Consider the following 27,434-nt stretch of genomic DNA (forward strand, 5'->3'; position numbering starts at 1 on the left):
CAAGTGTACTTGTCTTCATCAAGGCCTTGAAGAAGACAAGTCCACTTGTCGAAATGTTGGCTCCTGCATTCACCTTGTTCACGTGTTGCTCATCGTCTTGAATTTCCATCTCCCGCATTCGTCGTCTTTTCTCTACCGTTCATGATGAAATACTGACGAACATTTTACCAACATATCGGTCCAATATGGGCCAACAGCAGGTTTTAGAGTAGCCACCCAGAATTAGATCACTTTCGGTATGAGGGTCCCTTTATCTACATAACTTTATCAAAATCACGTGCTATGTTTTTATCAGATTTTGTGTGCTTCAGGCCAGCCGAATAGCTTGCCTATACCATCCGTGCCGGCATGTGCGAGCTCGTGAGTCATCGGAAGCGGTGCAAACACTCACTGAATCGCGGGGTGCAGGGAAGCACCTGTGCGCGCATGCGCATTGAGAGGAACACTCAGGTCCTCGCCGAGGAATTTCGCAGTCGCGACCCATTTCCCTACAATACGTTGGCGAGGTAGCGGAGCGTGGCAGTGCTGGATACCAACGAACCTTCGGGTGAAGTGAACTCTCTGTTCTTTTGTGGGGATATTTTAACGATTGGAGGAAAAGACCTCGCACAGTGATGTTGCTAGCACTGATATGCAGCCTTCTTGCTGCCTCACGGACGACCTCGGCATCTGATCTCCAGGTGCCCATGCTAACTGTTTGTCCAGGTGAGTGGCATATGAAAAAGTTCACTTCTCGTCGCGGTTTCGTCGTCTAACCTTGACAAATACGTCACCAAGTTAGAGTAGAGTAACAATAATATTATGGTACCTACAAGCAATGGCAAACAAACGGCGCATTTTAGTTCCATATGACTTTGAGATGTCTACCGTTCATGATGATGAGCAGCAGGTGAGCAAGGTGAATGCAGGAGCCAACGTTTCGACAAGTGTACTTGTCTTCATCAAGGCCTTGAAGAAGACAAGTCCACTTGTCGAAATGTTGGCTCCTGCATTCACCTTGTTCACGTGTTGCTCATCGTCTTGAATTTCCATCTCCCGCATTCGTCGTCTTTTCTCTACCGTTCATGATGAAATACTGACGAACATTTTACCAACATATCGGTCCAATATGGGCCAACAGCAGGTTTTAGAGTAGCCACCCAGAATTAGATCACTTTCGGTATGAGGGTCCCTTTATCTACATAACTTTATCAAAATCACGTGCTATGTTTTTATCAGATTTTGTATGCCTAATATTCTTTATTTAGAAAATAGTGACTTTCTTGAGCAAACAAAGCGATGTGTTACTTCGCTGCGGGTAATTATCTGTGGAGTTTGAGCTTTTATATTTATATTTTCATGAAGCTGTTTTATTTCCTAGGCGCTCATGTCCCTACCGATTTACTCACATAGCTGTTTTGCATAAGCTTACCCGAAAAAGTTCTTATGCTATGATAACTCGTTCGCAAACGGCACTCTTGTATCTACAGTAAATATAAATACATAAACATTGGGAAATAATTTGAATAAATTTAAAGGGGTATATACAGTCATATGTCGAATTTAGGTGTTCCTATTTTGCGAGCGCTAACACAGATGTTGGTTTGTCAAGTACCGTTATGTAAGGCTGTGCTCGTACTTGGGGACAAGCGCATACATATTAAATGAAGTGTGTCACTCATGAAGAAACGACATAGGAAGAGAGTACTAACGAACAAGCCATAGGGTTTCTTTCTATTTTTGCCTACACACCATCTTATGTGCACTTGCTATGTCATTTCACACCCGCAATTTATATGCGTGCATTTAGGCCTTTATTTCGTAAATGAGGATCCGTTCGCATGCTTGATATACTAGAGGAGAGTTAAATCAAGACGTTCCTACCGTTAAATTCTCGCATTGTAGTTCACCAGAGCGAGATATCACGCGAAAGTGTCTCTTTGAATGTACTGTAAAGTGGCTAGAAACTGTTTCGTGTATTTGAGCAATAGCATTGGAGAGATTGTGTCTCCTTGTCTGACCCCTTTCTTTATAGATATTTTTCTACTTTTCTTGTGTAGAATTAAGGTGGCTGTGGAATTTCTGCAGATATTTTATAGGGTAATTACTTAAGCGGTCTGTACTTCGTCATTACGCAATGCCTCTATGACTGCTGGTATCTTACTGAATCAAATGCTTTTTCGTAATCTATGAAAGCCATATACAGAGGTTTATTGTACTCTGCGGATTTCTCGATAACCTGGTTAATGACGTGGATGTGGATTGTAGAGTAACCTTTCCTGAAGCCAGCCTGCTCCCTTGGTTGACTAAATTCCAGTGTTGTCCTTATTCTATTGGAGATTATTTTGGTAAATATTTTATATAATACTGGGAGTAAGCTGATGGGCCAATAATTTTTTAGTTCTTTAACGTCGCCCATTTTATGGATTACTATAATGTTTGCATTCTTCCAGTTTGCTGGGACCCTTACAGTCGATAGACACTTCGTATAGAGACCCGCTAGTTTTCCTAGCACTATGTCCCCTCTGTCATTGATTAAATCGACTGTAATTCTATCCTCTCCTGCGGCTTTTCCCCGTTTCATGCCTTGCAAGGTCTTTCTGACCTCATTTCTATTTATAGGAGGAGTTTCTTTATACTGTTCATTATTGTTTTGAATAGAGTGCTCCTGGGTCGTCTGGGTACTGTAGAGGTCATTATAGAATTCTTCCGCTGCTTTTACTATATCTTCGAGATTGCTGATGATATTACCCTGCGTATGTTCGAAAATGCGTAATTTTATCACACTTTAAGCAACCGTGCAGGATTTTTGACGGTGATCAGATCACAATAAAACTCTGAAACGCAATGCACAGACGCCACGAAGGATGCAGGGAATGGTCTGGATAACAAGGCACGAAGGAGGGGAGGGTGGCAAAATGTTTAATCACCTCGCCTGCAAAGCTTTACTCCAATCGTATCCTGTCAGGGCTGAGGAACAAAATGTCCATTTGACATAAGTATTACATACTTTTCTTTCATTGCAATAATAATGTAAAGTGTGTCTCGGATGTATGCTACGACTTCTCTCTCCCAGAAAGTCATAACGTGACCGTATTCAACGTCACTGCTGCCAGCGAGCCCGGAAGCAACATGCTGGACGTGTCATTTCACATCGACGTTATTGTGTCATTGAAAACATACCCGACACTTGAAGTAGCCATGACCGAGGAAGGAATGGAATCCCTGATTCCATGTGTCGAAGACGTCGGTTCTTGGTAAGAACTAGCGCGATAACTTTTTTATCACTAAGTCTTAAATCCCAAATACAGCTATTTGTTTTTTTACAATGCTGCTTATGCCAGCTGGAATCGTTGCAGTGTAGGCAAGAAAGGATGAGTATCATATATAACACCAGTCTCTCAAACGGAAACTCATATCATTAAGAAAAAAAATTATGCAGGTCGAACCCACATGTTCAAATCTGAAAAACGAAGCTTTCGTGGTTAAGAGCTAATGAAATGTCATGCAACTGATTATATTATTCACACCGTTTTGTAGCCTAACGTTTACCTGCCTGCTAGTTAAGATAGCAATATGCGGAGACCGTACCCTCGTGACCTACGTGAACGCGCATTTCACTGTCTCGGGCATTGGCCCCCTTTGCTATGACGCTGCGATCAGGGTTGGCGAGGGGCCGATCCTAGAGATAGTTCCATAGTTAACTGCACTTTACACGGCCAAAGACCGGCCAAGCAGATGCGAGAAACCACAAGCACTTGTAAAGTAAGCATAAAGAGGTTTGCTTTATTAAGTGAATCGGGGTCTTGATGACCTTTATTTGTTGTGGTGTGAATATTTCGGCATCATTTGTTTTCCCACTGCATTATTTAGTAGAAGACAAGGCCAGCAGCCAGGAAGACACTTGTAAGGGTAAAAATATTTGAAGCACTGCCCTGCGTGAGATCTATTTGGCAAGGGAGCAGCAGCCCTCATGGTCAGGAAAGTTTTGGAGGAATAACAACTAAAGCAGTGCTTAATAAAGGAAAATAAAAAAGAAAGGGTACAAAAGACATATGAGCGACTAATCAGTGTTTGGAATTTTCTGTCTCCTGTTTCCACTGGGTGCGAATCAAAGCCTCATTCCAATACAGTATTGTTCGCGAATAAAAAGAATGTCCAAACACGTTGTTTTTCGGCTGAAGTGAAACTATACAAGGACTAGGTTGTACTATAATAGGATAACGTGTTGAAGTATGCATGTAGTTATATGTGCCGCGGTTTAAATTATTTGTTATAGTTTTGCAGATAAAGCGTCATTGTACAATCATTCGTTTCTGAGGTGTGCTTCCAACCTCGAAACTGATAGCTGACCATAGGAATTAAGATATATTCTCACCACTTCATTTTGAGCTGTTTCTAACCTATTAACGTTAACCTAAGAAAGGCGGCCCCAAACAATATTGGAGTAATCAAGAACGGGTAAAGTAAGAACCTTGCATGTAGTCAGCTTTATTTCTCATGAAAAATTGCGAAGGGAACGTTTCAAGTAATGTATTTTACAAATTGCTCGGTTAACGTTCTCGGTTTGTGATCATTGCTGCGTAAGTTATTGCAAATACGATACCGATGTATTTGTAATTTACGACGCGAGATAACATGTTCCCATCTATTACGTAGTCAAATAAGAGGACTCGCAGTCCGTTCATTAAACACATGACAACACGTTTCTTAAATATTACTAACAATTACCGTCTGTTCGACCACTCAAACAGCGCATGAAGTTCTCGGTTCATTTGAGGCGGGTCATCAGTTGAGTTATTAACTGAATATAATGCCCAGACGTCCGCTTAAAGCCTAATTTTTGCATTATGGCCATCAACAATGCCGTTTACGTATAGCAGGAACAACAACGTGCCCAATGTACACAACCTTGGGGAAACATCTGCAAGTTGGTCTGAAGAGACTTGCTTCAAAATGACGCATTGGTACTAGATTTTAAGTAGATTAGAAGCCCATAAAAATTAGACCATTTTAAAATGCATAATCATTTAAGAAGTTGTTTGGGGTGTGGTAGCTTGTCAACTACCTGGAAAAAATCCATTTAAATGTCACCTACATTGATTTTTAATTGTAATGTAAGCCCTCACTACGGTATGGCTTATAATCATATCGTGCTTTTGGCACGTAAAACCTCACAGTTTAATCATAAATTTTATTTATGGCTGATGTGAACTCGTGAAGCACGTCAACTATCTTTGTAACAGAGGAAAATCCATCTCAAACCATGCTGAACCAGTGACAAAACTGAGTTAGCATCCAAGAATGCAGTAAGATTCTTGTATATTATCCGTTCCAGTACCTTACAATATGAGCAGGTCATAACTATCGGTCTATATTTCGATATCTGATGTTTGCCACCTTGTTCATGTAGAGATGTTACCTTCGACACTTTAAACTCATCTGGTAAAAGAAGGCTGGCAAGCACCATAAAGACTCGCTTTCTAATGGTGTTTCACAAGGACAGTGCCAGGTGTCGAAAGTAAAACCTCTACATAATGTAGGTGACAAACTTCAGGTAACAAATTTACTCTCTCGAGTAGCGTTGTGTGGTTGTTAGACACACTAGACGAATAAATCTGATTTCGTGCAGTTTGATTTGGTCCCTAATAACCTCCAAAAACATCACTGGCTGGCTTGGTGACAGTAGCGATGACCTCAGTAAGAGTACGTGCCTAAACGGACCCAGCGCTTTGTTCTATCCACATAGTTTACTTTCATTTTATTGTCAACCATAGTCATGGCAGCCATTGTGGGCTCCCATGGCAATGCCATGAAGATTTCATCTTTAAACCACTGTGTGCAAAGGCACATCAAGGGCAGAAAATACTCGTGACAACAATCGCCTTAACATATCCCACATGGTGAGGCTTTGATACATGCTAAAGAATCACACCTGGTCCCTGGTCAAGTTTTTGGGTCCCAGAGTAGTGTCGGTGTGCTCTGACATAAAATTCTTACTGCTTTGTCCGTAACCACTAGGGCGCCAATTTTTCATTTTTTAATTCGCAGTCTGTACCATCTCTGCGATGGTAATTCTACCATGGAGATGGAGCTGACGAAAGCGTGGAGCAACACGTGTCCCATTCCTCCTGGGATGTATTTTGTTAACATGACGTTGGACCTTATGAAGAACAAGTATCTGACTTCAGGAGTGAGTTGATGCATTTACTGAATGCTACTTTTAAGCTAAACTACAAAGGACGCACTTGGGTGCATCCAGAAGCGGTGCGATTAGGCCTTGTAAGCCGCATGAAAGTCCTGACCTCCTTTCTCAATGTCGAGAGCGTTTAGATAACAGTGCAGGGTGGGTCACGTCTGTTTGATTTCGGGGCCCTCGCCTGATTTCTAGCAAGCAATATTTAAGGAAAGGGAAGGTATGGAATGGAAGACGCGGGTCTCTAAGTGAATCAAACAGGTGTGGAGCCTGGCTTCAATTTAGTTTAGGTTTTATTCGGACACAGAAGTGCCCAGGAGGTCCAGGACTAGAGGATAACACAAATTCCTGCCTGCAAGAACATTTATGCGCTGATGCATCGTCTGTCTTTCCGCATTTCAGAACGCGAACAAAATCTTCAAGTACATGTTCGAGGATGGTGGCAACGTAACCGGCTGCGTGTCCTTCCCTGTCTACATACCAACTACGTCGGGCTCATCGGCCACGGCTCTTCCAACGTTACACGCATTGTGGATTCTCACCATTTCTCTGTTTTCGCTGAGACTTTGGTAGATGTCTTGGGGATGAGCTTGGACCACTTTTGCCACTACTGTACGTTGTATGCTATACATAAGATAATTATCTCGCGTAACAACCAAGGGTGAGAGCCAGAATCGAGCAACTTGTGATCAAATTGCGACTCACGTCAGTGTCAGAGAGCGCCAGCTGCTCACAAATACGGCATGCAGCTGTGAAGTGTCCCGAGTGAAGCGCTGCTCATTTTGTAAGTGGCATTTTATTCACAGCGAAAACCGTCTGCCTTTCACAAAGTCTTCTTATCGAACGGCCAATTGTTGAAGCTCCGGTCTAACACCATGCGCTCACCAGCATAATCTTATCTTCAACAAAAAATTACTGTCTCTCTGATAGTAAATGAGTGCTTCATATACATTAACGTGTGTTTTAGCAGCATTCACAGCTGTCTGGCCGGTAGAAAACTGAACTCAACATTTGCACCTGTCAGGCACCAATAATTAGGAAAATTCAAAATAATGGTTTCTCATTATTTCTTTGCAGAAGTGCATTGAAATAGATCTAATCCTTACAATACGGCAAGCCTGCTGACGATAAAGGATAAGAATAAGTTGATTGATCAAAGAAGTCTAATGAGAGTACATCATCGATAAAACTGTCTAGAAATGGGCGTGATTGCTATTACATAAAATTGTTATACATACTAGAAAACTGCTAGCCCGTAAAATTTCGAATTAGAGATTAATACTTATTTCGGCCTAAACGGCCCTTTTGAGCATATTGAAAAGCCAGCTTTCGCAAACGCCAAAGCTCTCCCTTATCAGAGGTACCAGCAAACTTGAAAAACAAAGCATCTGATATTTTCTAACCACTTATCTCATGATCTTTTGTGTTAGACAACCAACTAGCGAATGTTACGTTTCGTGTTGGTACCTTTGCCCATGCAATCAGAAACCCGAATGAGACGTGTTTTTTTGTTGACTTTCCCATACGAACTGTTATGTTCGAATTAGGTACTTTTCGTTACTGTCCTCCGGTACTGAACTTCGTTGAGTCACTTTGAATGCAAATATTTCCTAACGTTGGCGTGTCGCTAACATGGCAGTTGCGTATCTCTATTTTGTCTAATATGTACGTCGTTATTATCATTTTCATACTTCGATTTACGTAAACTTTAAACAATGTAGTGTACACACGTACTGGCTTAGGTTGTGTGTAACTCCACATGGCTTACATGTTAATAAACCAATAAACATGTATGAGTGCCCGAAACATCCGAAATCAAGCCCAGAAATTTTTCATTTTTTTTCAACGGTACGGGCATTCAAAAATGTTTATGACATTTGCCAAGCACTGAAGTTTTCAATTCCCAAGTTTTTTTAGGATGTTCACAACCTGGCTAAACAATATACTGTGCATATGTCATAGAGGTTTTTGAAAGGAGGAGAACGGATGAAGCTTGGCGAATGTGCCAAACATCCCGACACAAAAAGTTTCATCTAGGCAAAATGAAAGCAATGAAACTCTGTTGCGACGTGGTTGATTCGCAAATCAGACAAGTGTGCATCACGAGAAGGGTGAATAAGTGTGAAAAAAGGAAAAGAAAAACATACATGTTGGAGGCAAGAAAAGTCAAGGTAAGTGTTTTGAAAGGATGGGAATCTTACAGTTAAGCGTTGACATGGCCCATGACTGGATGTCTACAATCAGGAAACACGCGCAACGCAATATATTGTGACTGTTGAGGTACTAGAGCCCAGACACCGGTGTTTACGGATTCATCTTGCGCTAAAGAATGCTTCAGAGGCTTGCTTAATCAATCGGCATTACTCGAATAGAAACTCAATGAAAGTACACGAGATTCAGGCAGCAAGTACCCGAGTGTAAAAAAAAGAAAGAACGACCTTGTAATAAGAATAAATTGTGACGGCAAGGGAACGGAGCTTCAGCGAATCACAATCGACGACGGTACGACAGCATGAGGATTATCAAGGCGCCGGAAATTTGCAAAGTGGAATCACCTTGATAAGACTGCCGCAAGATTGGCGTCTGCGACGAGGATGACACAGCAATAACGTGTAGAGGGCTGCAGCTGAGCACTAAAAAGAATACATTCTGAAAGCATGTCACACCATGCCGTACGTATTTCACGGCATTGGGTTGAACTGCGCTGCAGTGTTGGAGTAAATTATGCCTCTTACCAAAAACTTAGTGGTAGGTATGTAGTTAGGTAGCTTTGTATCCTGGTTTGGGGCGTTTCCAATAAAAAAAAAAGTTAAAATACGTTGGGTGGTGCTATCTCAACAAGGGTTTCCCAGTGCGGTGTCCGGGTGCTCTACCTTTTGGACCGCAAACGCAGAGCGAATAAATAATTGTCACCCTTACCACATTTCATTCCTAGAGGTACATACAATATCGAGATTATTGGCGCGTACGCCACGTCACAGAGCAACTATGTGGTTATAGAACCCGCCGTGGTTGCTCAGTGGCTATGGTGTTGGGCTGCTGAGCACGAGGTCGCGGGATCGAATCCCGGCCACGGCGGCCGCATTACGATGGGGGCGAAATGCGAAAACGCCCGTGTGCTTAGATTTAGGTGCACGTTAAAGAAGCCCAGGTGGTCAAAATTTCCGGAGTCCTCCACTACGGCGTGCCTTATAATCAGAAAGTGGTTTTGGCACGTAAAACCCCAAATATTATTATTATGTGGTTATAGAAACGAGATCAGGCATGCGCGCGCCCCTTTCCCCATCTTTCCGAGGCGACAACAAAACCCTGCTGGGAACGAATCGCGGAGCCATCGGTAAGCCCTGCAAACTAGCAGTCTGTATACCAAGGAGCGGAACTTCTCCTCGTCAGAATGATTTGTGTGATAATATTGCGGTAATTTTAAAATTACTTCTTCAATTAACTTGCGAAAGCAACAAGACTTTTGGCCGATTCGTCAGAGTGGGCAGGTACCACTGCCCGTAAAGGAATCCTCCTCCTCCTACTCCTCCTCCTCATCATCATCATCGTGGTCACTACCACCATCTGCACCCCCAAACCACCACCTGGTTCCAACACACGCTGTACATGATTGAATTATTGCCACTGACGGTGATGATGTTTATAGTCATCTCCTCTGAAGTGGGGAGACGACAAATAGTCACCTAGCCTGCTTGACTTAATCAGGTTTTACTGCATCTGTCGCCATCTAGCATTCTGCCTATCTGATCTAAATGTTATGCTTCGTATTTAAAACATTTGTCGCTATATTGTACCACTGCTTACGCTTCCAATGACTAAGTTCTATCATTCTCTTCCCTGCTTGTTTAGACCAATGCTTTAAACGTCTCTTGCTTATCTGGACTGCTGACCAGTTAATCCTTCCATCTTCTCTGAATTCTAACCCTCGTGAAAGGTGGACATTCCCTCTGAGTCTCGCTGGTTTAATATTATGGTAATCTATTACAATGTTCCGAGTCGTTTACGGACTTTCTGCAGCACGGTCATGCCTCATCCGGTGGAGCATATTTGCTCCGGTAAGATTTTGTCCTCAGGGAGCAAGCTCGGGCATCAACTAGCAGGGCAGTGCCCTTTGCGCTATCGAACAGATCTTCCCTCTAAATATGTCTCTTGCTGTTTTCGTAAGTCTCGTTGGTCCATTTGGTATCCATCCATTGCATCCATTTTACCGTCTCTGTTTCTCTCACTTTCTTTTTTATGACTCCTGGTTGTCGATTTACACTTTAACTTAACATGCACTTGGTGGCCAATTTTCATAACCTTTCCGGAACTCCATTGCGCGCACGCGTGCCTCTTGCGAATTCAAGCACTACTACGCGAGCCATTTCCAACTTTTGTCGTCAGATGGGGCCAGCTGGCAGCAAATGTGTGCTGAAACGAATACATTGGCCGGCGTGCACTCAGAACCGCGTAGATGGCGGCATTGCTCTATAAAGACGAACAGGCTGCATTCATCATTTTTATGGCTGTTGCACATGCGTCAAAGCATTCTATTGCAAAGGCAGCAAAAACAAAAAGCAGAAACTGCGGGGCTATATTATCGGCGAAGGAAATGTGTGTCGCAGGACTCTGCATTTTGGCATTCCTAATTTTGTGTCATGGGTGGACCCAATCGCCGACCATTAATTACTGTCTTGGTAAGCCGCAGTTACTGCCAATTTATGGGGATGCGTTACATCAAGGGGAGCTATGTTCCAGGCGCTTCTTGTAAAGCACGTATGAAAGCCTGTAGCGCCTGTTTGAGTAACAAGCGCTGAAAGAAATGATGCGAGCTCTTGAAGAAGTCATAGGAGGTGTTACAATAGCATCGTCATGGCATGCACGACTACAGCGCTTACTGCTGGTTTTTGTGAGTCTAAGATGAATGACGACTGTCTTTCACTGTGAGGAAAAGGGAGACCAAGATCGTAATAAAGCCAGAACGTTAAACTATAGAATTACTACCGAGGGTTAAGTGAAGGGATCGAATTTGGAGACACGGAAGTACAGAATTAAGTCAGCTATCGCAATACAGGGTACTTGAGGTCATTAGCAGAGGCCCTTGTGAAGAACAGGTTCTTTGAGATGCACATAACGTTGTCCTGGTCAATTGCACTGTTGCCTATCATGGCCTTCGAAATGTATGCATAGACATCACAGAATCTGAGCGGGTAGCAAATACCCACGCAAAGAAGCAAGTGCCAAAGCTGCCGTAGTGCAGTGCTAAGCGCTTCCACCTTCCCAGTGTGCATTGCGGCGATGGTATGAGCTCGGATTCTGGTGGCTATAATGTGCGTAAATATTTCTTTTATTGCGATAGCAATTATATGGACACTTATTAAGACAAATTTTTACCGTCACCTGATGTTTCATATATATTTGTGTGATTGTACACTATATGTTTATCGCTACGGTATGTGCAAAGTAGATGCTATACGATTTAACCGCCAAAGTTGCCCAAGCCAGGTTTTACGTTCTTCATTGAATTATTCCTTTGAACGTTAGGAATAAATTATGGGCATATTTCAAATCAAAATATAATACACCAGTGCTGTGCAAGTTAGATGTATCATTAGTTGTTCTTTATAGAAATGTGATTCTCTATTTATTGATTACTTACATAGTTGTAACCTTGACACTTCAGTTTTCTGTAATTACGGAAAGTTTTAAGATCTCTCTGAGAAAACGATGGCATAAATGAAAAAATAAATTTCATGTAGTGACGAGAGTTCAACTTCTTTTAAATGCAACAAATATAATCGAAACTTCGCAGGAGTGGCCGAGGAAAATGATTTCTCAGTTTCCGTGTATTTAGATAGGAGCTGATGACTTGAAGCTTCCTTTTAGCGACAGCAGCGAAACTGAAAGGATTGACCGACGATGTAGGCTGTGAACCTAGTTCTGAGCTTTTAATGGCCTGTAGCAAAGAAATAAAAAGAAAGATCTGCGCATCTCAGAGGATCCTGTGATCCAAAAGCAGGAAATGATCAATACGCTTCACTTATCAGTCTAGGAGGCCCAGGGAGTACACGACTAGACAAAGGTACACCACCCACCCTTTTGGGGTGTATATCTGCCACACAACAATAATCGTCATTTGCCTTGTTTGCGTTTACCTTCTTGAAAACGCCGCACTCGCTACCTTCCTGACGGGAATGCTATGTCACGCTGATAACACGCATGCCGTTCGTTACTGGGAAGTACCGGGCTCGCCGCGTTAAAGAAAGGAAATGCGGACAAGAGAGATCGCGGCCGTCGTGGCCGGGATTCGATCTCGCGACCTCGTGCCCAGCAAAAGCCGGCGTCCCTAGCTCAGTGCACAATATCTTTAGCTCTCAGTGCACAATTCAAGGGAGCTAAACAGTTATACGCTCCAACAGACAATAACGATGACGACGGCATCGGGGCGACAGTTTAACAATAATTGTGAACTGAAAGGACGACTGGCATGAACAACTCAGCTTCGAGTGCTTAATAGCAGTCGCAGTAATGCATAGCGACGCATGGCAGATATCTATTCCCTGTTGCCTAAACAGGAACGTCAAGTACCACTTGCGCTACTCAAGCGCTTTTTAAATTTCATTGATATTTCACACATAACGTGCGAATTTCTGAACATTTTGTACGAATTTTCCTCATTTTGCAATGGGTTCTGTTTCACACCAGGTCTGAGAGCATTAAATGCCGGTTTTGTTCGAAATAAAGAGGAGGTGTTCGTCGTTGTCTGCGGTGACGCCATTCAAAAGATGCCAATTTCACTGCAACAAAAGGGTAGCGCCACCTGTCGCCTGTATGGTGGAACGTGCCTTTCCCACAGGTGTCAGAGATTGCGGCACCATTCCTCTGCATCAATATCAACATTCGTTTAAATGACATTGGCCCGGACGACGCACACTGATGCTGTAAAGAAAACAAGCACGCAACGCTCTCAAGGGTAGTAACAATACGTTGTGTGAAATGTGAGACAAAATCAGCCAGCGGTCTAGGTAGAAGAGTAACGAACCTGCCGCCCCACTTTATGCACCACTCAGTATAAGGGAGGTGGCGAGAAGTGGTAAGACTAAAGGTGTCCTCGGACCGGGCACGTTCTTTGACCATGATAGGCGCGATGAGAGGGCTAGCGAGAGCAACGAAGTATTTCTTGCTGGCGATTGTGACGTGTCTTATAGTCGCACTCTTGCAGACAGCGAGACGGTGTTCGTGGCCGATGTGGTGATCACGAACGCCACGGTGGACGAGGTCATGTATGTGAACTACACCGTCGAGTTTACGGAGAGGCTCCGGTACAATCCGCGCCTTGATGTAATCATGACCATCGCCGATGGTCCCCACATTCCCTGCATCGACGAAGTCGGATCATGGTAAGGCGACAATGTGTGCTTAAGGGTGGCCTGAAGGAACGCTATGCAGCCACTCTAAATCAGTTTAATAGTTTGGTACTTTAAACACATTTATTTGGCAAGCAAATGCTGTTCATTGGCTAAAGAAACGAAAACCAAAGTTTTCCTTGTTGAAGTTCGTGGGTGAACGTGGGTGAACGTACGTTCGTTTTACTTGACGGATTTCATTGTAATCCGCATGCCTGGGCTGTCTCCAAGTGGAGAAAGTCCTCAAAACGAGTTAGCTTGACTGTTTGGTTTTCTGAGAAACGGATGTTGCTATGTTTTATAGACAAAATATGCATTAATCCTGTACAGACGCTGTAAATACGCATGACCTCACAAGCAGCACAGGTAAAATAGGCGCAAGCGCACTCCCGGCTATGTGCTCGGTTATTATGGGTCCTCAACGCTTGACAAAGGGTGTTTGTCCCCAACCACCCTAATAGACATATCCACCTATAGGTCTCCACCCAGTAGGTGTATTTGCGCGTTACGTGGAAAATGGCTGCCATGGAAGCTGCCTAACTTCCTCACACATCGTCTGCAGCTACCAAAGGCCATACTTGTTCCTGGGCGCCGTTCCTTTTTCCTTTCCTCCATTCCTCATTCAGTTCTTTCCGTTTATCTCTATGCCTCCTTACCGCAGCACCTTCGCCACAAGCGTCTCAAACTACGAAGGTGCAGCAAATAGTTACCCCTCCTCTCTATCTCCTCCTCGCCTACTAGTTACAACAACACTGTGCCGGGCTTGTGCCAGCTTTCGTTGTCTATATGTCTATACCGGGAAAGGAGGAGGCATGACGGCCACAACCCCTCTTTCGTTTTTTGAGTGAGTGAGTGAGTTAGCCAGTTGGTCGGTCGGTCGGTCGGTCGGTCGGTGGGTCGGTCGGTCGGTCGGTCGGTCGGTCGGTCGGTCGGTCGGTCAGTCGGTCGCTAATACGGGTCCATTACAGTATACAGAGCGCGTACTTGTTTAAAGAAGTTGCAAAGAGCGAGTTTAGCGATCCTGACAATTTGTTTAATTGCTCTGTCTACTTCAGCTCGTACAGTTTGTGCTACGCCCGAAACGAAATAGAGGTGCAGGTCACCAACTCATGGGGAAACGACTGCCCTGTACCGCAGGGCCTGTACAGGGGCCACCTCCATTATAAGCTGACTCAAACTGCCTGGACTATCCTCAAGGTAAACTCAAACGAGAAAGAACGAGGTCCGGACCGCCCTGACATAAATTTACATAGAAGGTGTCGAAGACGTGTAAACGTATTGTTCAAATTTTATATGTACATGCATAGAAAAATGAGCGCACTATATTGTGTCTATAGACAGCGTACGAACTCGAAATGCTGGAAATGATGAGCCTTCACACATTTTGCGCTTCAATGTCAATAAATTACTACAGACAACCTGCCTGGGATATTTATTAAAACGTATCCAACCCACAGATAGTGAGAGAGAGAGAGAGAGAGGGAGAGAGAGAGAGAGGGAGGGACGCGAATTTATTGAGGAAACGCAGAATGTTCTGCGTGAGGTAATAGACACTTAGCCTTATACTCTGTTGAGAAGGAAGGGTAAGCAGAGATAAAGCAGCATGCTTGTGAAGGACTGTACCTGAATAATCTATTGAGTGCCTGTTTAAAGATAGTCTCTGCAGCTTATAAAAAAGATCAGTCTATAAAAATATCAGCTATAAAAAGATCAGTGCGCAGAATGGAATTGGTACTTCGTAGCTCTGATCAAGGCCTCTCATTTTTGTTTATTTATTTATTGATAGTGCGATCTTTTACAATGCCTTAGCAGGGTGGGAACATGCAAGTACACTTCCACAAATATGCATTACAAGCAACCTTGGCGACGCTTGAATTCAACGTGGCAAAAAGGACAGAAAGCAAAAAAGGAGTAAATAAATGATGTTGCACAGACTCAAGATGTTCTCAACGTGCGGTGCACGTGCGCCGCCCGGTCGCGGAGGTCGTGTTATCACGTATTATGAAAGTACCGACAATGCAACGACTTTAATGCGCTTGAAGTGGTTGCGTTACACTGACTAGCTTTAAGCAAATGGCTTTCAGACTGCTGGTTATGATTTGAAAATGAGCGAAGAAAAGTGTCTCAACGAGAGCGACGTTGCTAAAAGCGGCCGCTGTCTGAAACTTTACCAAATGATAATTTGTTGCTAGTTCGCTAGTTCACTAATTCACTAGCTCACAACTATTCCCTTAATATTTGCTTTCAGGGCCGCGCTGTACTCATAAAAGTAAACGTCATCAATGGTGGTGAGCTCGTAGGGTGCTTTCGCCTGTCTGCGATGGTGAGGCCCGCAGGCCACTGGTAGACACACGAAACAAATTACCTGCATCGCTCGTCCTACCCTGGCACCAACCTCACTTGTGGAGCACCAAGTCCCGGCATCCGGCTTTGCACGTCACTGGGCAGTTGTCACTGGATGACGAAATAAAGGCCATACTTTCGCAAGACGTATCCGTTCATACTTGCCGCTGAACGGAATAATAAAGCCGATCAGTGGGAGCCGACTTTTCTAAAGATATCGCTGCACGTCTCCCTACCTGCCCCTGCACTTAGCCACACTCCCGTATATCTCGCATTTATACATACAGCTCAGTTCCGAATGTTCCTGTGCAGAAGATACGAATTGAAAGAGCTTACCACGCTCCTAGGACATTTAAAGCGAAGCTTTCTTTGCGAGCATTCCCGGTATTTCCTGACTGCGGCCTGCTGGATGATGCTGCTGTCTTTGCGAATTGCGCATACGATGGCCGCCGAGATTTGCGCATGGCGACTGGCATAGAGTTTCTCACTACATTACCTAAAGGGAAATCTGGCGCTGCTGCGCTGTGGTACGCATGGGAATGCCGGTATATTGTGGATTCGGATTGGCATCGTTCTCGTAGAGACAGGACACCTTGAAGACGCGCTTGGCAAGTAGCTTCCGTCTGTCACAATGATTCATTTTCTACTAGAACAGCACGTGAAAAAGCTGTTTTAGCTTTATTATTACGCGAAAACATGTTTTTTTTTAACTATGAGAACTTGTTATTGTGTGTACGACTACATGTCACGTAAAAAGTATCAGCGGGCCGCTAATGTTGGAGCACAGACGACAAGGTTGGCGCTCGCTTTGAAACAGTTGGTCGTCTGTTCTTGCTTTTTTCCCTTTGGTCATGCATCGTGGGCGAGTAAAGATGTAATATGTGTGGATGGAAACATTTTATGAAGACTTTACTTTGAGAACGCGTTATTTGCGTAGCCATATCCACGTTTTAGACGAAGCCTCTTACAACACCAGCCAACACGAGCCTCGCAGACACATACACCGTCATTCCCATGACGGCACGGTGCCCCCTTAAGAAACTCCCATAGACGGTGGCGCCAGATTACCCTCTAGGTGTTTTAGTGAGAAACTCTATGGCGACTGGTTTCTGCCGGCGCGCGAAAGTCTCGGAGACCATGCTCACACCGAAAAAAGAAAAAGTCAACCAAGTGTTTGATGGCGGAATATGAGCTCGGTCCCCCAGAGCTGAAGCCGGATGCTCTAACAATTAGGCCTCAACCGGACGTATACTTCTATCGTGCCAAGGCCAACTAGCGCTACGATATGGTTGCCGCTTGTGTCCAATTGCGCAGCACGATTGCACGAGAGCGCATGTGCGTGCGTTAGCTTCCTTTACGCCAAAGACGCAGGAACAAATTGGGCGAAATTATAGGGTTTGATTAACCGCTTCAGGAAAGCTTTACTTCGCACAGGTTATGAGATGTACGTCGCATCGGCACAATTTTCTTTCTCACTTCCACAGCGGTTGCAATGCTTTTCGACATGTTTGCGTTACTGGTACCTTCTGTATACAAGTTGTAAATAAATGTCTTCGGAACAAGCACAATGCGAACTTGTGCGTAGCCTTTTGTGATAGTCCTGTTCATCAGAAAATATTGAGCCCACGACACCATTTTAAACTATGTCAGTTCCCAAGTACTGTTACTTCCTTCCTTCTTCCATTTTTTAACTCGTCATATACATGTGTTGAGTGAGCAAATGTTTTATTTTTAGCTGTAAGACAGACTAAAAGGCAAGCTGAGTCGTAATATCTCTCCCACCCCGTCTGCCACAAAGGAGCGCCTAGAAGAAGAAAGGAAACTAGTTTGTGGCTATCGCGTTAAAAAACGGGTCTGTTGTTCCAGACGTGCTATAACTATTGCAGGTAATTAAAACGAGAAACACACTTTGCGAAGGCGCGTAAATAAAGCTGTTTACGAAGCACTCAGACACTGTGCTGCAAATGTGGTTTCGTATCGCAGTCTTGTTCGGTTTACTCGCGCTTCTCTCAGCTACAGAGACCAGCGATGAGAGTGATCCAGAAGACACCTTCGATAGCGAAGATGAAGAGGAGATCCTCACTTTCAACGTAACAATAGACCAGTGCAAGGGTACATAACAGGATTTAACCATGGTGGCTTGACACAAGGGTCAGACTATTCGAAAAGTTCATATTCCCCGCTTCGCATGAGTGATATTCATGGTTCCATATTATCATGTGGCATCCTGTATCAAGTCTTGCCTGCTCCCGTATAAACCCATACAATCGTTTTCAATTAGTGTACGCACTGTGTGGGTCGTTTTTAATGCAGAAATCTCCCTGTAAAAGAAGCTATTGATAACGCTAATCTCATTTTTTTATTGATTGTACGTGGCCGCTGGCCATTTCAACATGTTTTCACCAAGTGTTGTTCCAATGTACCTTTCATACCGACCACCTCACTCTATTGAAGTCTACTTCTAAGCCACCGGCGATCTTGGTCGGCAAGAATGACAAAATCTACAACACTGCATCATTCTGACGCGTGAGTTTTGTCATTGTTTACACGTGCAGCCAGTCCAACGTAACTTCTGTGTCATCCGGCCAAACTTTCATGCGGACACACACCCCTATCTTTATGTCTGTTGTGCGAATTCGTTGCACTGCAAACCTTCCTTGCGGAGGCATCTGCACTTCTCAATCGATGACGGAAGCAATTACTAGCAATTCTTTCTGTCAGGTAAAGCAGTTTACGTGTGATCTGAACCCGGTGGAAACTTGGCGATTGGCAGTGGGAGTGTGAACGTGGCAGCAATAACTATGTTTTTGATGGTGTGCGGCCATAGAGATCGTTTAAGACGTGCAGAGTGGAGTCCCTGTGGCAGGCAATCACGCTACGCAGTGTGCAGCGTTGGCAAGGCTCAATATATCATTTCGTCCCCTCTGCGTTCATTGAAACAATGGGTTCACGTCTACCCGTAGGGTTTTAGTGAAGTACGTACATCGTCACGATAAACCCTTAAGCCGCGTCGTACACATTATTATGCGTGATTTACTGTCCGGTACGTGAGTAGCCTTCCGGTACTGTCTTTGTGGGCCTGCGACTTTCTGGGCTGATGAACCCTCACCCTGGCCCTCCTCTCCCCCCTACTCTCCCCCTCTCTCTGTCTTCGGGAATTCTACCATAGAGAAAGACATTCACCGAGAGGGGACATTCGGCGAAAACATGCAGCAGGAAGAATGTCACGCCTAGTGTCAACACCATCCGCTAGTTGACGCGAGCATCGAAAGAAAAATAAGTGAAATGAACTTACAGACGCTTTATTCTTTTATTCTTTCCCGCTAAAACTAAAAAAGTTTTGCGTATAAATGAACTTATAATTTGATGCTCATTTTTCTTGCATCACCTAGCAACAAGCTAGCGACACGCCAGATGTGCCATATGCATGACGTCATTCGCCAGACATGCCACAGAAGCGAGCGAGGCCAGCTGCGTATGTGGAGCTTGCCTGCTTGGCGACCCGTCTCTTTTGGTTGTAGCTAGTTTGTTGAGCCCTCGGTTTTGTCTCGCGTTCCTCCTGCATTTCGAGATGGCACCACTGCACCCCTGGACTACATACAGCAAGGTGAGAAATTTCGTTTGACAGTCCGCGATGCATTTCAAGCACGCTTAGGCTTACTGCACAAAACCGAACCTATATAGTGACGCAGTTAGCGAAAAACAGTTCCACCATCCAGGCCTAGTTAACTTAAGTTAATTACTCTTACTGGGGGGTGTTTTCCACACTTTCGATGAGCCCAAGCATTATCATAACTTATTTCGGCAGTTTTTTGGGCACGCTCGCCGCACCTAACTTTGTGACGGAAATCACCTCGGCCGTGTGACGCAGTTTCGCGTGTACTGAATCTTACCGGGACAAGTTTTGGCGCTTTCTCTGACGCCAGACATTATTGTGGCTATGTTTAGTTACTTTTTGGGGTACTTTTCAAGCACAGTGGCAGCGCCCGGTGTTGTGACGCAGTTAGCGTAAAGCAGCTCGGCCGTGTGCAGCCGTTACTTTCGCGTGTACTGAATCTTACTGAGACAAGTTCGTGACGCATTGTCTGACCCCCAAAATTATTTTAATTCATTTCATTACTTTTTGGGATACCTTTTGACGCATGCTTGCCGCGCCTGGGGTTGTGACGCAGCAAAGAAGTAAAGCTGGTTCGTGGTAGCCGTTAGTTTGGCGTGTACTGAATATTAGACAAGCTTGGGAGGCTTTCTGTGGCCCGGCAACGTATACCTTCTTTCTGTACTCACGCTTGTCGCAGACGCAACGATCGATTGCGAAGAGTGATAATACGGCAGTGTGTTGCTTGCGCCGGCAGGACGCAAAAAAAAGATAAGGCCGAGCAGCTCAAAAAACAACAACTCGAAAATTATGTCTCCTGAACGACTGAAAAGAGGCTTTGCACATGCGCATTTGTCTCGATTGCGAGTAGAACGCCTTCTGCGAGCGTCTAGCATGGTCTGGCATAGAGCCTGTTGTGGCCACCTCTGTGTATGCAGCGTACAATCGCGTGGTCGGCTGAGGCCAAGTTGTTTTGGAGACGCGCAGTCACCCGTGCATTTGTGTTCTTAAAGTGCAGAAAATAATGGCCGGGAGTAGGGGAATGCTTGGTAATGACACGTTTTTTTTCATGATTAATAGCGCGGCTTGGAATGAGTCAGGTATTTTCGACGCCATGTATGTAAAAGCGAATTGCTTTGGTTTGTAATGTCGCGAATTCACCGCTTTCGCACGTTTTCCCTCTACACGCAGTATTCACATAAGGGCTAAATACCAAAATGACACAGGCTTGTAAATTACTTTTTTTTCAGCTGATGCCGTCCAGTGGAGCTTCGCACTGGAACTACTGCTGCTTACCTGGTACCGCAACGTTGGATGAACGCACAAGAAGCCCGGAACGAGCAATTACATAGAGCGAAATAAACTTTTCCTCATTTACAAGGCGTTTTGCGCCTACATTATGAAATTGCACATGGAACAGTCGATGGAGGCTTGTAAAGATGGCTTGCACTCATTTTAATGAAATAAACAATTGCGCATAAAGACTGCGCCTGACTGAGCAGCGGAAGCAAAAAAGAAAAGAAAAAAAGAAAACGCCGAGTAGCGTAGCCGGCGTAGTGCGTGCCAGCTAACGTTCAAAATTCGCGCGCCCAAAACCGACACCGGAAGAAGTTAACACCACCCGCTCGGTGCGCCACAGTCAATTCGGCCGTAAAGACCCTTAAACTTCGTGAAGTAGTGCCAGGCTTTGAAGAATGCCGCCTCCTCCTCGCGCGCTCTGGCCGAGGCCGACGCCGCGTCGCTATTGGCCCAATAGCATCACGTGGGCCTTCGCGCCGTGCATCAGCGCCATTTTTACTCGAGAAGCGTCTACCGAGTGGCGAGGAGTGCATGTTGGCGCCGTTGCTACGCTCGAGCAGTGTAGGTGGCGCCACGGTCGAGGAGGGAGCGTGAAAGAGAGGATAAACGAGGAGGAATGAAGGCGGAGGAGGAGAGTGTCACTACTTTACGAAGTTTAAGGGGTTTTATTCGGCCGCTGGGCTCTATGGAAGTGTTCGCTCTTGTTGAATGTCTTTCTCTATGATGCTACGTTCAGTCGAAGCCGACGGTACAACGCCTCTGACTGACGAAAAAGCAGCCGTGATGGAATTCTCGCGCTCACAACTCGCGATCAACCGATCTCAGGAAACTGTCCGGTGATGTGGCAGATTCTCAAAAACTGACGGACATATTTCTTTTTGCACTTTGGCGCCAGGATTGGATCCACCCATACATAACACACACTACGTGCCCAAACTCAGCGTGGAGATATCCCCGACGCCCGTGGATGACGAATACCGGAACGTCACCGTCAGCGTCGAGCTGGGGAAAGCCTTGCACAACAACCCGCTGCTACATTTCTACATAACGGACGAAGACATGTACAGCTATGAGTGTGCAAATAGAAAATCGTGGTGAGTTACGGATGATAAATGCAAAGCGTATTTCATGCGTGTATTACTTGTACTTCGTATTGCACTTACTGTTGCAAAGAATAGGTGCGCTAGGTGTACAGTAGTGTTTCTGCTGATACGCTGGCTGATATATGTTGAAAATTCGTATACAGCTGCCATCTGCATGAAGTTCAGTTCATTACGAAGTTTGCCGGGCATGACATATTAGTTTCGTCCGCAAAAATTCCGAAGTGGATGTCGTATGCGTCTATCCCGCTTAAGCAACATGATTCCGTGGCAGCAAAATGGTGGCGCCGTCTGTCACGGCAATGGTGAAAACACGGTATTTACTGCAGTCGTGACAGATGTCGCGACCATTCAGTTGTGGTGGAATCCATGTTTTGACTGGCATCGCAGTACCAAGAGTACATGACTGTTCCTGCTAAACCGTTTGGCTGATATACGCTCAAATTTCGGACGCAAATTTTGCAGATCTTTGCGGGCAGTGCTTACCACTTTCGTCGACAATAAATTCGAAGTCGGTGTCGTCTGGGGTGATGTCACTAAAAGGATGTCGATTTCATTGAAACCGAACGGTGCTGCCCCCTGTCGCTGCTGTAACAAAAGCGCATTGTTCTCTGTAGTCTGCACAGATGCTACCATTCCTTTGCGGGGGAATCGACATGTCTTGAGTGGCAGCTACTTCAGATATAGTAGGGGCAATATTGCGGGGGGGGGGGGGATGCCCGCAAGCACGGTGTTAAACTTAACTTCATGCAAAATAGCAGATCATAGCGTGAGGGCGAGTTAATCGACAACTGAGAATATGAGTTGTCGAGTGACTTTCCCTCATGCTAATCTGGGCAGGCACTCTTAGGACCCCCGAATAGTGAAAAGAGGACGAGAGCTTCGGATGACGAATCATTACTAAGAACAGCCAGCAAGAAGGAACCGAGTACTTTTGAAAGCTGGGAGAATTCGTATATACAGCTTCGCTGTCTCTGATGTATCAGCTGCTCAGATTGGCATACATATGGGAAGGATATCCTAACGCGAGGTCTTCTATGCTGACACCACAGGGATTTGATGAATCTAGTTTCTGGGTATCTTGTAACAATTTCCAGAGAGAGAAAAAAAGACCCTTTCGTGCCTCCAGAGCGTCGTAGCGAGTCACGAGAGATATCAAAATATAAAGCTCATGGGGGGAAGCTTTAAAGACAGGAGACAAGAAATGAAAATTACCCGCAGAGTAGGTAAAATAATGGTACGGGCGCAATTAGAGCCAGTATAGTCGAAAATAATGGTATTGCACCACAGAGTACACTATTTTCGGTAAATGGCCCACCTGGCTTCATGACGTAAAACAGTGAAGATCAGCCAAGTGCCGACGCTAAAGAAAGCAAGGTTGACCTAATTGCACGCAAAACACGAGACGAATAAAAACGAAATCAGTGGATAATGAACGTGAAAAAGAAAGAAAGAGGCAGAATAGAAATATATAGTGTACGCTTATTCAGCAAATCATTTAAACCACCATGTACAACAGCGTTCTCTTGTTTAGCGCCGGCACTGGGCAGACACCTTGTTTTTTCTCTCTTTTTGAAGCACCTACAAGTTGTGCGACCCAGCCACGTGGCAGGAGTACACCCTGACAAGACAGTGGAACGGAAAGTGTCCCTTGAAACCTGGCAGTTACAAGTACGAGTTTGAGTACAATGTTCGCGGCAGGATTTTACGTCAGAAGAAAGTACGTACCCTGATACTATCAACCTCTAAATTGCGTAGTGTGCTTTATATTTTCATAGGGCGCATAAGTGAAGAACGCTAGACATATGGGAGGGCTAATATCAGGGCTACAACTACGAGGGCACGGCTCTCCGTGGTGTGCACTCCATCCCGTTTCGAAGTCATTCAACGAAACGTCTTTGAACTCTTCATTATCTAGAGGACACGCATTTTGGATGCCATGCTATATAGTTCTCCATCGCTTATCTCGAAGGCTAACAACGGCTTTCACTCAACCATTATCTTAGAAAGAAGCGTACGAACCACTTTAATTGCTGCATCTGAAATCATGCTTGTGATCCAATGGTGTTCTTTTTCTAGCGTATGCTGCTGCATTGCTATGTATTCGAAGCTTTAGAACAAATTGGGCACACAGAAACACCATCGTTTTGCAAACCGAGTCGTTAATTACAGAGGACAAGCATCCTTACCATTCAAGCACAGCTTCACGAGGGTTACGAATGCCTGGCGTGCTACCTGATCAAGATCAAGTACAAGCGACAGTGACACTGAAAGTTCGTCTGTATACGACTCAATAAATGCACCGGGCGTTCCTTCGATACTTGGTGTTTTTTCTTTCGCTTAAAAAAAATGTTCGTAGGTAGACGAGTAGGTTTGCCTGAACTTTCTAAAAAGTACGATGTATGTGAGACGGTGGTCTACAAGTGGCGCCAACATAGAAATGCGTTCATTGGAAAACCACAGAAATGACAAAAAGCACTTAATGGACACTTATACTAAAAGCGCATACTAGTAATTAAGTCTAACAAGCTAAATTTCCAAGCTAACATGCTAAAATCCACCGCAAACAATATTGAAGCCACCTAATTACATTATAGAGAGCTTGCATGGAGTGCCACACAATAAACACTGAAAAATAAAGTCTAGTCACAAGGCACGAAAGAAAACACAGAGTAGTGCCGCAGAAACGAAAGGGAAGTTGGGTAAACATAAAAACAAATTAAGCTTTTCAACCGAAGCCTGGCCGATCTCCTGCCGTTTGCACGGGTAACCGTATACACGGAGAAACAACAACCACGATGCGTCTCTAGGCATATAGAAAGACATGTTTTTGTGCCATAGATAGCACGTTAGGTCATTGTAAACGTTATATTATGACCACCACCTATTCCACCCGCAACAACAACGACGACTACAACAACAGCATTAGCAGCACAGCAGCTTAGCCACGATTGCTGCATTTTTCCAATGAACACCTGACAATGACATTTTTAGTTCTAGTAGCGTACTTCCGAAGAAAAAAAGACCAATCCTTCCCCTACCGGAAAAGGGGGTCAGCCGCATGCAGCTTGTGCTGCGTGCGCCTGACCTTCGGCACAGTTGAGTGTCTTACCAGTTTTCACCTACGGGGCAGAAACCTGGAGGCTTACGAAAAGGATTCTACTCAAATTGAGGACAACGCAACGAGCTATGGAAAGAAGAATGATAGATGTAACGTTAAGGGATAAGAAAAGAGCAGATTGGGTGAGGGAACAAACGCGAGTAAATGACATCTTAGTTGAAATCAAGAAAAAGAAATGGGCATGAGCAGGACATGTAACGAGGAGGGAAGATAACCGATGGTCATTAAGGGTTACGGACTGGATTCCAAGGGAAGGGAAGCGTAGCAGGGGCCGGCAGAAAGTTAGGTGGGCGGATGAGATTAAGAAGTTTGCAGGGACAGCATGGCCACAATTAGTACATGACCGGGGTTGTTGGAGAAATATGGGAGAGGCCTTTGCCCTGCAGTGGGCGTAAACAGGCTGATGATGATGATGCTGCTGCTGCTGATGATGATGATGAACGGTGCGAGATTGCTTCGACCTCCCGCTCCCTGAGCTTGGGATCTTCTTCTCGTTGTCGGATTGCCGGAGCTCAGGCGGCTCGCACGGCTGGATCGGAACGGTGAGCAGGCGAGTTCTCGCCGCGGCTCGTCGAAGGCAGCCAGTTCCTCGGGAAAACGCACAACGCGTGGCCGTCCCATCCATTTTCCTAGAATGAACTGAGCGGAAGCGAAGCCGGCGCAGCGTGCGCGACACCCTTTCCTGCTCTTTCCCTCCCCGAGGGAAACGAAACGGCTCGTTGCGCGGATGGCGTGAGCGCGCGCCTGTGCAGCTAGAATCCTTGCGAATGACTCACACTCCGGCGCCGGCGCAGCTGTCAGCTCCTCAAACCGCGCTTACCCGCAGCAGATCTGATCTGGGAGCAACTAGTCTTTTTTTTGCGCGACCACAACACCACCGAAACGTGTGCGCCAATACAAGCTTGGCTTGAAAAAAATATCTGGTCGAGTTTTGTAGGCTATACTATACTCACATTCATCTTCCCGCAATTACCACAAGTTAAAACTTCTCACAAAAAGGGACAGGTTAGCCTTTTAAGAGCCACTTATCCCAAACTAACAACTCTGGAAACAATAAACAAGAGAAAAGGAGGATACAACAACAAGCATTGCCGACTTTAACACAGTCGCAGGCACAGTAATCGTGATTAACGGCGGTCGAACAAGAAATGTGTCAGTCTGGAGAAACAATTTGCTATGACAGACAAGTACCCTAGTCAAAACCTTGGCTTCAGACTTGGAGATGTCTTGTTCGAGTGCAGCTGATCACTTTATCTTACTGTGAGCCTCTGTGCCTCTGCATTGTTAGGAGCGCACTAACAGCGCGAGCCCGGGTACCAGGACTGGAATATCGCTCTGGTATTTACAACCAGCCCTCACATGGGAAGAAGGCCATAAGGTCTTTGCAACCCCCACCCCCATATATATAGTTGAAAAATGGGAGTTTTTGGCAACTGTATAGTCATTTGAAAAAAAAATCCTCGTGGAATAACAAAACAAATTTATTTACGCCTGACCCGAAACGTGTAAAATAAATGTATATTATCCAACACACACATTTACGCACGCACGCACGCACACACACAAACACACACACACACACACACACACACACACACACACACACACACACGCAGGCACGCACGCACACGCACATATATATATATATACGCACACATCACACATTTGATTGATGACTAGGGGAGAAGAGGTCGTCGCTGCAAATGTCTTGTGCGTAGCATTGCTTAGTTCTTCGCTTAATATGTGGCTCGTCCCTCCCATTTCATACCTCGCTATGCCCTCTGCCTTTCTCCTTTACACTCTGTCGCACTGAATCTTTCCGGAGGTTCTTCACGACAACTCGGTCTCCGGCGGGCGCACGGCCTGTTTCGGTATGGTCGCAGGGCACGCAGGCGTTAATACCACTGAACTTGGGAAAGCGCGGCAAGAGATGCTTGACGCTGAACAGCGGCCGGCTACAGTGACGAGCCGCGCAAACAGCGAATCCGTCTGCTTTGGCTGTCGAATAAAGGCTCGCCGATGCACTCGAATAGCCACAGCTTGAAGAAACACGGCCTGAGGGTGCAATGAAGAGCGATTGCTTGTCAGAAGCCGGACATCAATTAGACAGCGCCGGACCCACTATATCAAGTAAGTAAGACGAAGGTACGAGTTTTAGAGGGGTGGAAACGGGACAGTTAGGTTTTTGCATAAACCGGTGCTCTCTTATGTCCTTCTGATAGGAGCGCTTGGGCAGCACGGGCAGCTATTCGATAATGATGACCTCGTCCATGTCGGTCGCCTTGGCTCCCTTCATCGAGACCTGAATCTGCGCTTGGCGAACGGCCGTGCACTGTGTCAATGACTGTAGAGAAATTCGTAGGTGTGGCTCTGACGAGTCCGCATGTCTCTCGTTTACGGGATCCGTGGACAG

General features: G+C 45.2%; 1 protein-coding gene across 3 annotated transcripts; it reads left to right on the forward strand.

Moving 5' to 3' along the window:
- Nucleotides 1-10,637: 10,637 nt before the first annotated feature.
- Nucleotides 10,638-24,220, forward strand: LOC139050979 (uncharacterized). Of its 3 annotated transcripts, none has more exons than XM_070527909.1 (4): nt 10,638-10,854; nt 13,380-13,557; nt 14,619-14,760; nt 15,812-16,046. In XM_070527909.1, exons 1-4 carry the CDS (start codon nt 10,680-10,682, stop codon nt 15,908-15,910), a joined length of 594 nt encoding a protein of 197 aa, XP_070384010.1. In that variant the 5' UTR covers nt 10,638-10,679; the 3' UTR covers nt 15,911-16,046. The 3 variants fall into 3 exon arrangements, with proteins under 3 accessions (XP_070384010.1, XP_070384009.1, XP_070384011.1); XM_070527908.1 differs by lacking the exons at nt 13,380-13,557; nt 14,619-14,760; nt 15,812-16,046 and adding exons at nt 21,696-21,894; nt 23,479-23,620; nt 24,073-24,220 and having other exon boundaries at nt 10,691-10,854; XM_070527910.1 differs by lacking the exons at nt 10,638-10,854; nt 13,380-13,557; nt 14,619-14,760; nt 15,812-16,046 and adding exons at nt 17,833-18,018; nt 21,696-21,894; nt 23,479-23,620; nt 24,073-24,220.
- The last annotated feature ends 3,214 nt before the right edge of the window (nt 24,221-27,434 follow it).

The sequence above is a fragment of the Dermacentor albipictus genome, chromosome 10 (genome assembly GCF_038994185.2).
Source record: "Dermacentor albipictus isolate Rhodes 1998 colony chromosome 10, USDA_Dalb.pri_finalv2, whole genome shotgun sequence".
Taxonomy (NCBI): Eukaryota; Metazoa; Arthropoda; class Arachnida; order Ixodida; family Ixodidae; genus Dermacentor; species Dermacentor albipictus.

What these genes read in the sequence shown, in the direction of transcription:
- LOC139050979 (XM_070527909.1), top strand. Translation starts at nt 10,680, where the DNA reads ATGGCTGTTGCACATGCGTCAAAGCATTCTATTGCAAAGGCAGCAAAA. An exon ending in ATCGACGAAGTCGGATCATG is followed by an intron (nt 13,558 to 14,618) that starts GTAAGGCGACAA and finishes TGTCTACTTCAG; the next exon opens with CTCGTACAGTTTGTGCTACG. An exon ending in CTGCCTGGACTATCCTCAAG is followed by an intron (nt 14,761 to 15,811) that starts GTAAACTCAAAC and finishes ATTTGCTTTCAG; the next exon opens with GGCCGCGCTGTACTCATAAA.